Source organism: Prunus dulcis, chromosome 5 (genome assembly GCF_902201215.1).
Source record: "Prunus dulcis chromosome 5, ALMONDv2, whole genome shotgun sequence".
Classification (NCBI taxonomy): Eukaryota; Viridiplantae; Streptophyta; class Magnoliopsida; order Rosales; family Rosaceae; genus Prunus; species Prunus dulcis.
Window position 1 is genome coordinate 7,818,054 of NC_047654.1, and position 17,488 is coordinate 7,835,541.

The window sequence follows — 17,488 nt, forward strand, 5'->3', positions numbered from 1 at the left end:
AAAGTTCAAACTCATCATGTATCTCAATCCTAACATTATTCTTGTTCTCATTTCTCTCTCGCCCCACCTAAGGTAGCTCTATAAGCTGAATTTGTTTTCCTTAGGTATTAAGTTACGAAGGAGTGGAGTTACGTGTGAGCTTAAAGTGACCATGACGCCTATACTAATACGTGCTAGTTCCGCCATTGATGATGTATACAACATACATTAAATGATGAAAATGAAATGCGTGACATCGATATTATTTATAGTGCATATTTACCAACCCAAAAATAAAGGGAAAAGAATGAGACATTCCCATCAAGTTATTACTAATTGTCTAGGATAAAAAAGAGAATGCTTGATTCTCATCAAAGATACTTGCATGTTCTTGCGAATATTAGAACCAAAACCCAGAAAAAGATTACTAAAAATGTGTGACAAAACAATTTATATTTTAATGTTATACTTCGTAATTAATGAAACCCACCTAACCGATATTATTGGTTAATTATAATTAACGACCAACTGAAATTATAATAAACAACAAAAAATATGAAGTCAAACATCTCCGCCGATATATAAATTTACTAATTAATTAAACATGTTTTTTTTAAAATGCTTCACTGTCCTTAGTCACTCAAATTACACATTAAATATTTAAAAAATAATAATAATAATAAACAAATAAATAAGAAAATGAAAAAAAAGAAAGAGCTAAGCAACTTCACAGAAGCAGCTTTTGTTTTGTTTTACAGCTTCCACTCCACGTCCCAAACTGCTGGAGGTTTTGTATACTTTACTCAAGAGTCTTGGGTCGGCCTAAATTTCCCGTCAGCTCCGAGTCAGCTTCTAGCCCCTGCTGCCGTGTCACCGCCACGTCACCCACTCACTTTCCTCGAAGTTCGTGCGTGGTGGTGGCCCACATACGGCACTTACCGAGAATCACCCCCCCACCCATTGGATGGGCAGTCACAGTCAGCTTCCGCCCCCGCCTAAAGCATCTCGCCACGTCAGCATGTGAACTTCAAATTCAATTATTTGGATTTTCAGGGGGAGGAGAGGGGCAGCAAGGAGCAACGTAATTTGGTTGGTGGGGGCCCAGCAGGGGTTGTCGTTTACATTGAGGACAAGGCTTTGCCTAGTGTAACTGAGGTGGATCAGTTGACCCTAGGGTCCTGCCCTGCGGTTCTACGTCAACTAGTTATTTGTAGTTTTGGACATTTTTTTAATAAATTTTTTTACGGTACATTCATGTCATCGACATGAAAATATTTAAATACCACATTGATTGATCATCATGACTTATTGAGTGATATATTTCACCTTTTAAATGATGTATCGACGATTATGACTTAAACGAGTGTGACATTTTCATATGTTTGTACTTACAATGTAGTGGTGTAAACACATTTTGTATTTGCAGTTACGTAAAATATCTACTATATGACGATGTTCTTTTATACGTAGATATATACATAGCAATGCATTATTAGGTGAATTCAATGAAGATATTTCAGTTGGTTGTTTCTTTGTGTGTTGGTTGCACAAGAAAATTCATCATCCTTAGCGAACTTTTTAACCAAATACTTGATTGGTATTCCAACTGAGCGAGAACAAGTTGCATTTTGTCCTGAACAATATGAACTTTTTCTAGAATGAATTTTATTAAAATGAGTGTAAAAGCTTGATAAATATTGTTAATTCGTTGTCTACCACCTTAGGCTTTGTAGTATATAGTGTTCGTCTAATATTATTAGTTTTTAGACTGGCTCAGGTTATTGAAATTTTTTTATTTATAGTTGTCATATTATTATTAGGATGACTCTCTTTACATCTTGTGTTATTTTTTATATTTTTTTATATAAAAGGAGAGGATCCCAATCAAACAACAATCAATTGTCAGGTGGAGGAGGAACACTTATATTCAAAACTAGTACAACCAATGATTTTACATGAACAATATATTATTTTAGGTTGCCTCACAGTCAAACAGTCCCTCTAATTACGGTTCGACTGTGGATTTCTTTTCACACCGTCCAGGTAGCCGACGCATGCGCATTTACATGTGCACAGTGAACATAAAGGAAAAAAAAACATTTGCATGTGCACAGTGAAAATTAAAAAGAGATATTTAGTGATATATCCATTTCTAGCATTAATATTATAAATAAACCCTACACAATTGAATTCCTATAAACAAACCCAAAAAATGATAGCTAGCCTTATTGAATTTAATATTGATTATTAAATTACTTTAATGCCCTACTGAGTGCTTTGGGTATTTTTATGAGATTTTGGGGTTGGGCTTGTTTTAAGAAATTGATGGCAATTTTGTAATTTATAAGAAGTTAAAAGCTTTTTTGTTATGTTGTAAATGGGCTTTGGGTGTGTTCTAAAGTCCATTTTATATAAGGTATTTTTATAATTTGAGCCCCCATATTGAGTATAATAGTGAATCTCCCAATTGTAAAAGATGGTGGGTAGGAATTAAGAAGAAAAATAAAGGGTAGCACGTGTTGTGTGGTAGGTCCTCTCTTCTCTGCCAATAATTCAAGCTTGCATGCATACGGCCGCTTGATCCAATGCACTATCGGTGTCGTAGTTGCCTTTGACTTTCCGGCAGTTGAACTTGTAACCAAAGGTAACAAAAACCACTTCTGGGTGGCTGCTAGAGAGACAGCTACCCATAATATATATATATATATATATCGATACTTATTAAACTGCAGTTTAAAATAATCCCCACGTTTACAATGATATATATTTTTCAAAGGTTTGAGAAAAATAAGGAAGAATTTGAAAAACGTGGGGATTAGTTCCCTTCAAGATCAAGTCTTTGGGCTTTTGATATGTCCCTTCAAGATTAAGAGAGGTTTTTTTTTATACCAACCCTAATTTGGTCCAGCTTCCACAACATATTGGAGGGAATAAATACTTTGTCGAATTATCTTTGAAGGTTTTAGCTTCGAGTTAAAAAGAGTTCATGTTTCAACTATCACTGTTTACTTAACCTTCCTATTGCTCATTTTTCGCAACTTGATGTAGAAATCATCTTTATATTTAGGGGCGGAATCATCTTAGGCCCAAGAATCACGTGACTCCTGATTTAAGATGGTGCCCACAACTTTTTATTTTATTTTAATACAAATGATATTATGTTTCAATCGCTTTATAGCGACTCTGGTTAATAATTCTCTAAAACGTTCAGAGTACTACCATACCATAACGACCTTTTTTGAACTTTAATTCTATATCCAATGTATCAACCATATCTAATCTATATCCAATGTATCAAGCACCTATAGAAACTATAACAACTCATAACTCTGTATTGAACAAATCTCTTTAGCTTTTTCAAAGATATCTTTTTGCCTACTTACTTTTTATAGTTAATTAGATATATGTATGAACAATTTTCGTACTTTGATTATGCTGCATCACGATGATGTGTATTTGTTAAATTTCAGATTTGTATAGAAATAATTATATGAAGAAAAAAAATACATGAGTTATTTCATCAAATACTTGCCCTAGAAAATTCAAAAGTATTATACTGCTTTTTGCATTTGCCTTCTCAACATGTTGAAAGGTTAACTTCTTAGAGGAACTCATGTCACATATTTAGCAACGTGTACTTGCTTGGCCATGCAAGCATAACTGTATATTAAGGACTTTTATTTAATTTATTGCCATTGACCATAAAGGATGTGAAATGTTGCTCTTAAAGAATATCCATCATATATGTTTGGTTCTTTCTCACCATTCCTCACAGAGAAATACTACTAGACCACAAATTAGTTGGTATCTAACATATGTATATGTATGTTAAAGAAACCTTATATGGCGAAATTATTTTTAACTTTGTTGTTTATTTTATTGAGATATTTAGTGATATACTTATTTTTAACACTAATATTATAAATAAACCATACACCATTGGATTTCTATAAACAAACCCAAAAAAAACAGCTGGCTTTATTGAATTTAATATTAATTATTAAATTACTTTGATGCCCAATTGAGTGTTTTGGGTATTTTTATGAGATTTTGGGATTGGACTTGTTTTAAGAAATTGATGGCAGTTTTGTAATTTATAAGAAATTAAAAGCCTATTTGTTATGTTGTAAATGAGCTTTGGGTGTGTTTCTAAAGCCCATCCCAAAGCCCATTTCATATGAGGTATTTTTATAATTTGGGCTCCTATATTGGGTATAATAGTGAATCTCCCTATTTTATTTCCTTACCGACCTTGTATTTCTACTTTAACAAAACACTCTCTTCCCACCTACTATTATTCCTAAGATAACTCAAATTTTTTGTTTAATATTGTGGATAAAAAATTGTAAAAGTACGATGAAAGATAACAAGATCTTGCTAGGAAAGTCCATTTTGTTATATATTGCCCAAAAACACGCAATCAAAGGATTGAATGATATGAGAAATGTTAGAAAATAATTATAGGGTCTAGTGCGTTTAGATGGATATGTAGATAAGTGGGTGGAGAAAGAAGGATAACTTTTATAAATAAATAAAATCTAGGTCCTTAGATGTCTATTTGCAAAGTGGTAAACTTGTCATCAACAATTCCATTAAAAAATAATGGAAAAATACAAATAATCTTGAAGGAGGGATGGAAAAATAAGAAAGGGAGATGAAAATAGCATCATTTTTTTTAAATAAATAAAAATCTAAACGATAATCTAAATTATTCTAATATTCAAGAAGAATATTTAAACTCGATGCAAGCGTGACCAGCTAATCTAAACCATATATGCAGGATCACTCTTCTTTACAAGATGAGTTTATGGTCCAACCCAATTCAATTAACACAAATTCAAAGACAGTAATTGGACCGCCGAGAAAAAGCAACCGTTGGACCGCATCTGCCTCTCTCTTTTCATAAAACACAGAATCCCAGTTTTACCCCCATCCTCCACATCCCTCACTTTAATTTTCCTTTTTTTGTTTTTGTCATTTTCCATTTTCAGCTTTTACCTTTAAAAGTTGAAAAAAAAGCACATACGGGAAAAAAAGGAGGAAGCAGCTTTTTTAAAAATTATTATTATTCAAGGGTCCCAACCCAAGGGCGATTTTGACAGGTGGGATGGTGGGCCACGTGACGAGTCACGCGAGCTTCGTGCGGCTCCAGCTGTGAAAAAACAAAAACAAAAAAGCGGGCTCGCTTTACACGCGAGTACCGAGAGAGAGAGGGCCTCTCGCGCGTTGGTTTGTCACCACAATTTTGCAGCCTTGTGACGCCACACACTGGCCTCATCAGAATGCAGCCACTTTCTCACGTGCCACTCTCCCACCTCCTCTCTCCACACGTGTATATATATATATATGGGGCAGATTCATGAAACTATGTTTTTGACATAAATTTTAATACAATTTTTGAACAATTAGATTACTCCATTTTAAGGGATCAAATTAAATATGACATAATTTTTTAATATAAAAAATAAATTAAAATGTTTTTCTCTCTCCTCTCTCTATTTTCTCAAAAGTTCTATCAAAAAATATTTTTTTTTCTCTCTCCACTCTCTCTTCCCTAACCATTCTCTGCTAATTATCATCACTAGACGAGGCAGCCGTCGCCATGGTGAACGCTCCCAAGCACACCTTACACAAGGTCACCAATAGAAGAAAGGAAATGATAGCCTTACTGCCCAGCACCCAATCAAGAGGTGGTGGAGAAAAGAAGGTGAAGGGGACCTCTCTTTTCTAAGTTCACTGGTTAGGTTTGTAGTTTGTGTTGCTTTGTATCTTGTTGGAGCTTTAAAGCAAATGTGGTAGACAAGTCCTTATTCTTAGTTGTTCTGTTAAACATCGAGTTGTTCTGGACAATCTTTCTCAAATCAATTGAGATTAGAGTTTTAATTCAAAAAAAGAAAAATAAATATCTATCTTGATGCTTTAGTTCTTTCGCTTCATTCAGAATAGACATTCATTCATTCTCTCTACACGAGGGATTTCAAATTTTTTGGAAATGAATGAGAGAGATCAAGAAGTTTTTTTGGTCTGATAAAAAGAAAGAGTTTAGCATAGAGTGTTGATGAAGAGAAATAGGAGAGAGAAAAAAAAATATTTTGTGATAGAAATTTACATTTTCGAGAAAATAGAGAGAGGAGAGGGAAAAACATTTTAATTTATTTTTCATGTCAAAAAGTCATGTCAGATTTAATCTCATTCATTAAAAGTGGAGTAATCTAATGGCTCAAAAATTGTGTCAAAAATATGATGCCACGGATCCGCCCCCTATATATATTTCCGCATACTAAATGTTAAACACCATTTTAGTGACTAAATTTTACACGAAAATTCAATTTGATTACTAAAATAAAAAATAGTCAAATTGATCACTGTATTTCTCAAAGTTTACAATTTGTAGGCATTCCATTATCTTTCATTAAGTGCAGTTTTTATTTTTAGTTTTTGGATTTTTGTAGAAATGTTACCTGAACTTATACTAAAGTTTCAATTTGTCACCTTAAAGAAAAATTTAAGAGAAATGTCATCTTAATTTTTCAAAACTCATGATTTTGTCATCCAACTTTAACACAATCCAATTTTCCATCCATTTTAAGGGTATTTTAGTCTTTCCATTTTCAAGAAAAAAAAAAGACATCTCTCCCTTTCTCCCCCATCCGCCCCGAAAATACATCGCACATGACCTCCACTCCCCATATTCTCTCTCTCTCTCTCTCTCTCTCTCTCTCTCTCTCTCTCTCTCTCTCTCTCTCTCTCTCTGAACATGTATATATATATACATATATATATATATATTTTTATGGTGTTCATGGAGCATGTCTGAAATTTTTAGATACTACTTAAGCTTCCCACCTAAAATCCAACCCTTTCTTGTCTTCATAGTTTCATTAACTTACGCCATTGTGTTTCTGTTGAAGGATCTAAAGTTTGGTCACCATCTGCTGTGTAAGCTACCGAGTTATTGGTTTCCTTCCACAAATTTTCAATATGCAAATGGAAAAATACCAAAATGAAAAAAGAAGAAGAAAAAGGTGGACTCGGTTTGGGTAGGTTGAGGGAATTTGTGTGTGGAAGGTAGGTGTTCCATGGTAGAGAGAGAATGAGGAAGGGGAAGAGGAAGAGGAAGAGGGAAGGGTTAATGGAGGTGGGTAGGGTTGGTTGGAGCCGTCGGTGACGCACACGGAATGGAGGGATGTGAGATTTTTTTTTTTCAATTTTAATTGTTTAAAAGATATACAATTTTTTATATATTGATTTTTTCATTTTTAAAATACCGTTGAAAATGGAAAAACTAAAATACCCTTAAAAATGGATAGAAAATTGGATGATGTTAAAGTCAGATGATAAATCATGAATTTTGAAAAATTAAGGTGACATTTCTCTTAAATTTTTCTTTAAGGTGACAAACTAAAACTCATGTATAAGTTCATGTGACCTTTCTACAAAAATCTCTTTAGTTTTCTAGGAAGCACATTCAATCTTGTTCCTCTATTATATTTTGGTTCTCTATATTGAAGCCTGAATCGATTAAATGAGAACCCTATAGCGACTTCAGATGACAATGAGATGTAATAAAGGTGATAGAGCACCAAACTATATATTGGTAAGCTATTGATTTCATTTTAATTTGGTTTAGATTTTTGATTTTCTTTATACCTCACAATTTTGATTCCAACCAAAAATCGCCCTCAATTTGTTCAACCATAATAGCACAATGTACCATAACTAGTTGAGTTAGAGGAAGAAGACTGAAGGTGCTTCCTACAAAAAATTAAAAATAAAAACTGCACTAGTAAGGGCAGATAACAGAATGTCAATAAATTATAAATTTTAGGAAACACAGTGACCAATTTAGTTATAAAAAAATTTCACAGTGGCCAAATTGAATTTTCGTATAAAACCTAGTGACAAAAAAGTATTTAACCTTTATTATTGTATGAAAGTATAAATAATTTGCTGGCAACATAAATTTGTATTGATGACTAGACCGAAGGATTTTACCTCAGTGGTTAGGTACCTCCCCCTTCCTCCCTTGGTCATCAGGTCAAATCCCAGGAAAAGTAATCCCCTCCCCAATAAAAAACAAAATTTGTATTGATGACTTAAAATTTTGACATTAACAAACTTTTTATGAATCAAAATGATGCATCAAGTAATTAAACTACTACCCATGTCGATTTTTTTGTTATTGTTGTAAATATATATAAATTAAAGCAGTTATTAACTGGATAGTTAGCTTTAGGTGCAAACCTACCTATACGATTTTTTACATAGCCGATTGATTGGCATTCACAACCCATAGTTTCTAGATAACTGACTTCTTGTTTAGCAATTGACAATGTTCTTAGTAATTTTAGATAATAAATTCGTACAACAAATACTATAATATGTACCATACAACATAATACACTTGTAGGGAACTTTTATTTCGAGAAAGATCGGTGTGCGTGAAAAGGTCTCGTTGGCGAAATTTGCTTCTTTTGTCGCTCTCAAGACAGTTATACTGACACATAATTATGTCACAGGTAAACATTCACAACAAAGAATATTTCGATAACACAACTTTATTTGTTCCGCCGTTAGAGTGATAGTTAACATAGGTAAATAGTTATGAGAGGTATACATTCACTTTACATTTCATTAACTTAAATTTGTCTCTTCCACAATTTGAGTGACGATTACAATAACACATAATTATGTCACATATATACATTTACTAAAACTGACATTTCAATAACTTAAAATTACCTCTCTCATCGCTTGAGTGATGATTACACTGACATAGTCATGCCACATGTATACATTCATAGAAAACAACACTTCAATAACTCACAAGTATATCATGTATCTACGTAACAAGTAACGATATTTCGGTTAATGCTAAAGTCAGATGTACACATTACATCTTTTTAACGTTGACACATAACAAGTGTTTCTATGTTAAAGATGTCTTTATTTTCATAAAAGTACACACATCTTTTATAGGACTACCCCACAATGCAATCCTCATTCAAGAATCATCCTAGACTAAAAGGTGTTGGTCATTTAAAATGGGAAAAAAAAATACTGTTCGATAAATTAAACGGAAACAAAAATGTGGATAATCAAATAACTAAACCGTTATAATTCAGTTGATTTTTTTCATGAATAATACTTATTTTAAGGAATCTACGGACATTGTACCGAAAAAAGCCTGGAAACATAACTATATCACACGTACACGTTGGATTACTTCAAATGAAATACAAGTGGTAATCAAAACACACAGGCCGCACACATGTTTAGCGGACTTTTTTATTGTTTAATTGCTTAAATTAAAGTACCTAATACGGTAAATTATATGGTGTGGTGTTTCCTAATTCAACAACCAAATAGGTTTCCTTGTTAAACACGTCTATTAATTGTTAATTGGCCTCTCAGAACTCTATAAATACCCAAACTTTCGGCCTTGAGATCCTTCCTTCCCTTTCTCTCTGATTTTTCTCTCTTTCTGTTGCATTTCGTATCTTTGCCTCCCTCTCTCTTCTCCCCTCGCCATTTTTAGGGTTTCCAGCTACTTTCTCTCCCAGGCGGGTGATCATCTCTCTCTCTCTCTCTCTCTCTCTCCCTTCCAATTATTTGGCCGCCTGTGAATGCTTGTTTATGTGAGGTTCTTTCATTTCCAGGTTAATTCAGTCTCTTCTTCATCGACTATTAAAGATCAGGTTATACAATTTTCCTTCTCTTTAATTTTTCTTTTCTGTTTTCGTTGATATCATATACAAGCAAATGCTGTTTGGATCCATATAACATGACCAAAACCAATCATTTTACCTTTCTTCTGAGTTTTTCTTCTCAGATCTTTACCCAAAGTCGCTCGATTTAGCTTTTTTACTGATTAGAAAGCAAACCCTTTTGTTTTTGTCTCCCAATTATGGCAAAGATGAAGCCTTTTTCATGGATTATGGTGGAGCTTTTGGTGTCATGACCATGAGCCCCTAGGCCATTTACTTTTGGATAGCTTCATCAGTTTTGTTGCTGTTAAATCCATGACATATATGGTTGGCTTATGGACCATATGAATCATGATATATTAATTAATGGATGTGTGTTGCTGTCAACATTTATATATATGCTGCAAGTTTTTGTTTGATGGATCAATCATCTTTCATATATTTTTTTTGCAAAATCTTGGTGTTTGAAAATGGGATTTGTTGATGGGTGGAAATCTGATATGATTTGTATTAAAGAAAATGACTTGACAGCCAATATGTTAATTTTACCTTATTTTAGTACGGATTTCTATTTTGTCGGTTGCTGTGAACTGAGGAAAATATGTTGAAATTTTCACAACGTGCCTAAATCACCTCCCTTGATGTAGCTTATAAAACAAAAAGCCTCATGGACTTTGAACCAGAAGCTTTATTTGCTTTTCTGGGTGCAATTTTTCAAACCAAATTCTTTTATTTATTTATTTATTTATTATCTATTCATTATGAACTTGATAATTTTTTCACGTGACAATCTATGTGATTAATTTATTTTTCCACTTGTGATGTCTTCAGAAAGTGTTTACGTTTTGAATACTTTGTATTTTTTTTTTCTGGTGGGGATTAAATATTACGTTCGTTGTGGTAGTTGTGATGTCTTGTCACAGCACGGGGAATTGTTTTGTTTCGAACTTTATATATATATATATATATATATGAAATAATTTATATTATTTTTAATTTAATCAATTCGGAAGGTGATGAATTCTTTAGATCTATGGCTCCTTCCGATTCAGCTTCAGCTTTTCGTGAATTACTATGGAGAAAAAAACATTACACTTTTTATTTTTATTCTGGAAGAAAACCATTTGCATAGAGTGATTTTTGTTCTGAATGATCGAGCCAGAAAACCTTGCATTTCAATCTCATAGTGGCCCACAATAGGAGTTGTGCATTATGTCTTGGTATGGTTGAATTTTTATTTAATGAGCCCAATTTATATTTTGCTTCTATAAAGTAACTAGATGATGATGTATAGCATTATATGCATACATAAAATATAAATATAGTTAGATTATTATACTCTATATAGGTTGTTAACATTTAAATTCAAGTGTATATTTTAATGGTTTATATCTTGTGTGTATATTTTATTATCTGATTGCACATATGATTCATTTTTAATGCTATTTCTTATTTTATCAATAGCTGTTTGGGTTGATTTTTTTTTTCTTTCTCCATTGTTATTTTATCTTTATTTTCTAGAGCTATGTAGTCAATGATCTTGGTTGTTTGAAGCTTAATTTTGGGAAAGAATACTAATGCTATCTTTTTGGGAAATTAAATTGAACAGTACTCCCACCGGTTTATACCTACATATTGGTTTGATTTTAGTTTCAATTATTAGCAAATTAAGGTCATTGATTCGGTATCTTAATTGAACCCAAAACCGAACCAACCCAAACTGAACTGACCATAATACTTTGTAGATAGCAACTTATATAATTTCTGCTGAATTTCAATCACAACATAAGTTGATATAATGCCAAGAAAACTTGTATTTGTGGTATAGTTTATTGCCAGCATTCAATGGTGGGGTCTTTGAGAAATGGCCTAATATATACTACACCTGACCATCCCTTTGCCCTGCATGCAGTAATTATTGTCTTTTGTTTAAACTCAAAAATTAGGTAGCCTCCATGTCCAAATCTTTGGTAAGAATATATTTAACTATGACTAATTATGTTAATCAAAGGAATCTATGTATTAATTGACTTGTGCATTGTGCCCCTTTTTTAATGCATCAATAAATTATCAAATTAGTTTGACTTTGTTTTTGTTTGGGGTGGTTGTAAAGAGTCACATGTGTTTTCTGTCAATTTATATGGATCTCATGAGTCCTATAGAGTTGGTGTTTTTTTACCACATGGCATATAAATTACCTTCCCTTCAAAGTCTTTTGTTCCTGCAACTCTTAAGCACCATAGATTTTCATTTGCTTCTGGATTGTTTTGAGTGCCAACCCTATTTTAACTGCCCTTTGATATGCTTTAAGTTCACCCTGGTAAAAGTGATTGCAATTTGCAAGTGTTGTAGTTGAAACTTGAAGCAAATGTTCATTTACATGTGCATATACTGTTATACACCAATACTTAAGCCACTTATTTTATGGTTCTGCAGGAAGAGGCTTAGGACAACTTGCTGCAATTTGAAACCATATACCTATATCCTTTCCTCCCGAAGACCCTTGTACGAAGAATGTTTGACCGCCTTTTATGAATGCAGTGTTGTTCTGGGGATGAGAAGGTGTGACTCTGAACACTTGGTGTGAATTTGGTTTGGACATTGGTATTCTGAAGCTGGTTGTTTTTTATCTTTCCATTTGACGCTTTAATGTCATGACAGTTTTGAGGAACTCTGTGCTTAATGGACTGCTCACCCAACAGCAGTGACAAGAAAACGTTGAAGAGGTGGTTTTTCATTGACAAAAGGGTCGGCTAAAACAAGTATATTTCTTGAACTTAGGAGCATACTCTGTGTTGTTGACAGAGCCATTCATTTTAAACACTACAAACTACAAAACTTTGTCACTTTGATTAGCACTTGGCAACGAAACTGGATCCGATGGAGTTGAAGACAAATCATGCTGCTTCGGTCCTCACTGACCCTCCACCGATAAGTAAGTCAAGACTAGGCCTCCATTCTAGTTTGTTGCCATACTCACAGCAAGGAGCATCATTCTCCTCTGGCAAGTACATTAACATCCCAAGGAAAAAGCCAGGAAAGCTCGATGATGTTCGGTCCAATGGTTGGCTTGATGCCATGAAATCCTCTTCACCTCCCCGGAAGAAGCTCATTAAGGATTTCAATTTTGAGGTTGCTTCAGATGATGTTGATAATGCTTACTGCTCTTGGATGGTATATTTGCTTCTCTTCTAATAACTTGGCAGTTTATATCCATTTGTTCTTGTATGACTTCAAAACTTATTCGTCTTGTGCTCTCTGTGATGATGCAGCTTAAGCATCCATCAGCACTGAATTCGTTCGAGCGGATTACAAATTTTGCAAGGAACAAGAAGATAGCAATATTTCTAGATTATGATGGGACTCTTTCCCCGATAGTTGATGACCCTGACCGTGCAATAATGTCTAATGCTGTAAGAATTGTGTTTTGTTGTTTTATGCTTATAAATTTCGACTTTTATTTCTCTTCTGTGTCTGAAACCAAAAGAAACTGTTGCCAGATGCGTTCTGCTGTAAGAAACGTTGCGAAGCATTTTCCAACTGCTATTATTAGTGGAAGAAGCCGCGATAAGGTAGCTGCAGCATTTCCCCCTCCCCCCACTTTTTTTTGGGACTCATAGTTTAATTTCATCTTGTCTATTTGGTCCTTGTGTGGATGCCATTCGAATGCCGGTCATTAGGGCAGTCTGATGAGCGGATTTGTTTCAGGTATATGATTTGGTAGGACTAACAGAACTTTACTATGCTGGTAGTCATGGAATGGACATAATGGGTCCTGTCACTAATACAGACTCCAATGACCATCCAAACTGTGTGAAATCTACTGACCAACAGGTAACATGACAATAAAATTCTACAAGTCCTTTGCACTATTGTATAATTTTTTTCAGTTGAGTTCTCATTATCTGTCTTTGATATGGCAGGGTAAGGAGGTAAACCTCTTCCAGCCTGCTAGGGAGTTTATACCTATGATCGACGAGGTTTTTAGAACCCTCGTCGAGAATACTAAAGGGATCAAAGGTGCAAAAGTTGAAAATCACAAGTTTTGCGCCTCTGTACATTACCGTAATGTAGATGAGAAAGTAAGCATTTACTTAAAGAAGAATAGAAGAAAGCTTACAATTGCATCTGCAAGAGTTTGTCTGACTTGTTTTGGTTATTTTTGGCATGTGTTCTGACTTCAGAATTGGTCTACAATTGCACAAAGTGTTCATGATATTCTCAAAGACTACCCTCGTTTACGATTAACTCATGGGCGGAAGGTAATTAATCTCACTGGTTTGCCTTAATCTTGTTGCTTTTTCATCTTATTATCATTTGCATTAATAACCCAAATTCGTTCCATCTAACATATAAATTTGGACATTGTTTTTTCTTGCAGGTTTTAGAGGTCCGCCCTGTTATTGACTGGAACAAGGGAAAAGCAGTTGAATTTCTGCTCGAATCTCTTGGTACTGAACCTCTCTCTCTCTCTCTCTCTCTCTCTCTCTCTCTCTCTTAAATGATACATATTCACACTATGAGAACCTGGACAAATGGTGCAGGGCTAAATGGTAGGGATGATGTGCTCCCAATTTACATTGGTGATGATAGGACCGATGAAGATGCATTCAAGGTGACACTACCATCACTGCATTTTAACTAATCTTACCCACAAGAGTTCGTAACATTGACACTAAATACAAAATCTTCATACATTGTTTCAGTTCTTGAAGAAGAATAAGAAGCGTGGTTATGGAATTCTGGTGTCGCCGGTTCCAAAAGAAACCAGTGCCTTCTACTCTCTCAAGGACCCATCAGAGGTTTTACTCTCATCCTTAATATGTATAATGTATTATGTGTGAATTTGCAGGCATGTCGGCTGTGTTATTTTTAATTTCATCTCAAAAAATCCATTGAAATTTTTATGCAGGTCATGGAATTTCTCAAGTCCTTGGTGAGATGGAAGGAGGAGGAGGAAGAAGCCAATTAAATGCTAAGGGAGCACTTAGTTGATCTGAAATATAGTATAATAGGCATTTAGTTTTTTTTTTTTTTAATTTTGTACTCCTCAAGAACTCAAGGCTGCTAAAAGCAGCTGCTGTTATGTTACAACCTCAGTTGTCAGTTCACAGCTTCTCAGTTATTTTGTTATTTCATGTCTTTGGCTTATAAAAAATAAGTATTTTCTCCCCATTTTCATCTCTCAAAGCTTTCCTTACCAAGATGGTTCCTTCTAATCTTGTAGACTTTGTGGAATGTCACAAACTGTTTCAGTGTACTGCACAAAAACTTCTCAAATTTTTATTTCACTTTGGATCCTGCACTTTTGGGATTTAAATTTCGACAACTTACACGTTAAAACCGTATGTCGAAAAGATATTATTGGGGTTAACTTAAGTATAACTACATCGAAACCAATCAATTTTCAACCATGCAAAGTGAAAAGCAGAAGAAGAACAATTTTGTTTGTTAGAAAGATCAGCAAGGCTGGCATTTTGGACTTTATCACTTAACCCAGTACTGAAATAACTTGGAAGCTTTGCAAGGCCCATTGTACTTCATAAAAAACAATCAAATGGGGTCACAAAACAAAACACAATCTCCCAATATTTGCCTAGCGGAGAATACAAAGGACTTCTCTCTCAACTCAAAAAATCCTCAAATTATCGTCCTTGTTTTTATCATCTATATCCATTATCCGACTTCTTATGAAGTACCTTTTTTTTTATATATTATCTTCAAAACTATTTATTAAGGCATAGTTCTAGACATCATTTACCCCAATTCAAAGTTTGATTTTGAAATTGTACAGGGGGTATAGTGTCCATTTAAGTCTTCAAGTGTAAACTGGCATGTGTGGCACTCTTTTACATTCCCTGAAGTTTTATCCCATTGGGTTTTCTCTAGGGAGATTTTAACGAGGCCACTATACCCATGCCGACATATCTTTGTCATGTTGATGTGATTAATGAAGTCCATTTTACCCTTTTAAAAAAAACATACAATATGTATGTGATTATATATATAAATTTATTACATCACATAACATATCGATAATAACATGACGCGTGTTTTAAATAGATTTCACAATATTTTTTTTTTCTTTCCCTAAATCAATAGAGATGGATACTTCCAACTTAGGACAGTCTTCTTTCTAAAAAGACATGGTTGCAAAACATTTTCCTTGCATGTAACATGTTTTTACATAGACAAAGTGAAAATGTCCATAACAAAAAAGCATCATTAAAATTCGGAGGATGAGGTGTTTTTTTTTTTTTTTTTTTTTTTTTTTTTGGAAACAGAGGATGAGGTGTGTACATATAAAAACATGCCTCACTGATCCGCCCAAATAACTTCCAAGTTCCAACTGCTACCGATTTCGAGCGAAGCCCAAAAATGTCAGTCTCTTTGCAATCTCCGCCCTCCTCAGCTGTCTCGTCTTTCCAGGTGCACTCAAGACTCTCTATCTCTATCTCCTCTCTCCCAGCTCTGCTTCGTTAACTATTGCTGTACGAGCTGTAAACCTTGATTTTTTTGTTTTACATTCAAAATTAATCATAGCAGGGAACAAGGCTGAGGTTTTCCAATGGATCTCCAGCTTCCAATCTGCTCTTCAACTTCCAGCGATCATTTCCTGTCATTCGGGCCTCCGCTCTCGACACCGGTCAGTGAGCTTTCTGTCTCAGTGTCTCAATACTCAGCTTTGCTTCTTTTTTTCTTTTTTTTCATTTTTGGTTGAATTGGATTTTCAGGTTCAACCACAGAATTGGACCTCGTCTCTAGCTTCAGTGAGATCGTTCCAGACACCGTCATTTTCGATGACTTCGAGAGGTATCTAAATATATATTCTTTTTCTTTTGCTTGTTTTTGTGGAAGTGGAATTTGAAATTTTCATGATCATGCTGTAAATTATGAATCAGAATTTCTTCTGAACTGATAATAATGTCTTTGCTTAATGATCAGAATAGCTCTAATCTTCATTTACTTTTTTAGATTTTAGTTTGGTAGCAACAGAAACTCGGAGTAATAAAGTAGCATATCCATTTGTTTAAAATTTCATTTATTTCATATTTTTGCATGGTTTCATGAAGGATTATTTCAAAATTTTGAACTTTTGGCTGTTTACTGATTATTTATGAAAAGGTTTCCTCCAACCGCTGCTACAGTGAGCTCTTCCCTACTCTTGGGTATATGTAGCCTCCCTGACACCATATTTAGAGTAAGCCTTCAATCTTCCATTGGGGAAGAAATTTTTCGAAAAATAGATAAGAAATTACATGTGCTTTCCAATTTCGATATGGGACTACATGTGTTTTCTGATTAATTTTTCTTTGGTGTAGAATGCTGTGGATATGGCATTGGCGGATTCAGAGTGTAATAAGCATGAAAACTCCGAATTGAGATTGTCATGTTTCAGTAACAAGGTTGGTTTTCTTGTATCTTGTCATTAGAAATACCTATGCCTTGTTAGATTGATCATATTATTCAAAATTTAGTTATGCGCGTGTAGGCTTTAGTGAATGTTGGTGGTTATTTGGCGAAACTAGTTCCTGGCCGAGTGTCTACTGAGGTGGATGCACGTCTTGCTTATGACACGCATGGCATTATCAGAAAGGTATTCGTTTCTTCCTGGTAATCTTGTCTTATATTTTCTAGTTAAAGAAAATGCTAATACATTACACAAAAATTAAACATACTGTAAATGCTGATGTTCAAGAACAATTTGTTGGTTTCTATCTTAACTGTGTATGCAGTTTTGTCATGTTGTTTATTTGAGCTATACTTGTCATGGCTGGTGTAATAGTTTTGCATTAAAGTTC

At 34.2% G+C, this 17,488-nt stretch overlaps 2 protein-coding genes across 5 annotated transcripts; both read left to right on the forward strand.

Moving 5' to 3' along the window:
• The first annotated feature begins 9,437 nt into the window (after nt 1-9,437).
• On the forward strand, nt 9,438-14,869 carry LOC117628815 (probable trehalose-phosphate phosphatase F). 4 transcript variants are annotated; one of them, XM_034361345.1, is made up of 13 exons: nt 9,438-9,546; nt 9,639-9,677; nt 12,123-12,248; nt 12,348-12,860; nt 12,959-13,099; nt 13,187-13,258; nt 13,395-13,520; nt 13,610-13,768; nt 13,871-13,948; nt 14,068-14,137; nt 14,231-14,301; nt 14,393-14,488; nt 14,599-14,869. In XM_034361345.1, the coding sequence occupies exons 4-13, from the start codon at nt 12,567-12,569 to the stop codon at nt 14,656-14,658; spliced, it is 1,167 nt and encodes a 388-aa protein (XP_034217236.1). In that variant the 5' UTR covers nt 9,438-9,546; nt 9,639-9,677; nt 12,123-12,248; nt 12,348-12,566; the 3' UTR covers nt 14,659-14,869. The 4 variants fall into 4 exon arrangements, with proteins under 4 accessions (XP_034217236.1, XP_034217238.1, XP_034217235.1 ...); XM_034361347.1 differs by lacking the exon at nt 9,438-9,546 and having other exon boundaries at nt 9,560-9,677; nt 12,348-12,448; nt 12,543-12,860; XM_034361344.1 differs by lacking the exon at nt 9,438-9,546 and having other exon boundaries at nt 9,560-9,677.
• A 1,119-nt stretch (nt 14,870-15,988) lies between these two features.
• Nucleotides 15,989-17,304, forward strand: LOC117628946 (transaldolase-like). Its single transcript, XM_034361489.1, has 6 exons — nt 15,989-16,115; nt 16,233-16,332; nt 16,421-16,499; nt 16,812-16,887; nt 17,009-17,092; nt 17,179-17,304. Exons 1-6 carry the CDS (start codon nt 16,065-16,067, stop codon nt 17,302-17,304), a joined length of 516 nt encoding a protein of 171 aa, XP_034217380.1. The 5' UTR covers nt 15,989-16,064.
• The last annotated feature ends 184 nt before the right edge of the window (nt 17,305-17,488 follow it).

What these genes read in the sequence shown, in the direction of transcription:
- LOC117628946 (XM_034361489.1), top strand. Translation starts at nt 16,065, where the DNA reads ATGTCAGTCTCTTTGCAATCTCCGCCCTCCTCAGCTGTCTCGTCTTTC. An exon ending in TCCCTGACACCATATTTAGA is followed by an intron (nt 16,888 to 17,008) that starts GTAAGCCTTCAA and finishes TCTTTGGTGTAG; the next exon opens with AATGCTGTGGATATGGCATT. An exon ending in TGTCATGTTTCAGTAACAAG is followed by an intron (nt 17,093 to 17,178) that starts GTTGGTTTTCTT and finishes ATGCGCGTGTAG; the next exon opens with GCTTTAGTGAATGTTGGTGG.
- LOC117628815 (XM_034361345.1), top strand. Translation starts at nt 12,567, where the DNA reads ATGGAGTTGAAGACAAATCATGCTGCTTCGGTCCTCACTGACCCTCCA. An exon ending in ATGCTTACTGCTCTTGGATG is followed by an intron (nt 12,861 to 12,958) that starts GTATATTTGCTT and finishes GTGATGATGCAG; the next exon opens with CTTAAGCATCCATCAGCACT. An exon ending in GTGCAATAATGTCTAATGCT is followed by an intron (nt 13,100 to 13,186) that starts GTAAGAATTGTG and finishes AACTGTTGCCAG; the next exon opens with ATGCGTTCTGCTGTAAGAAA.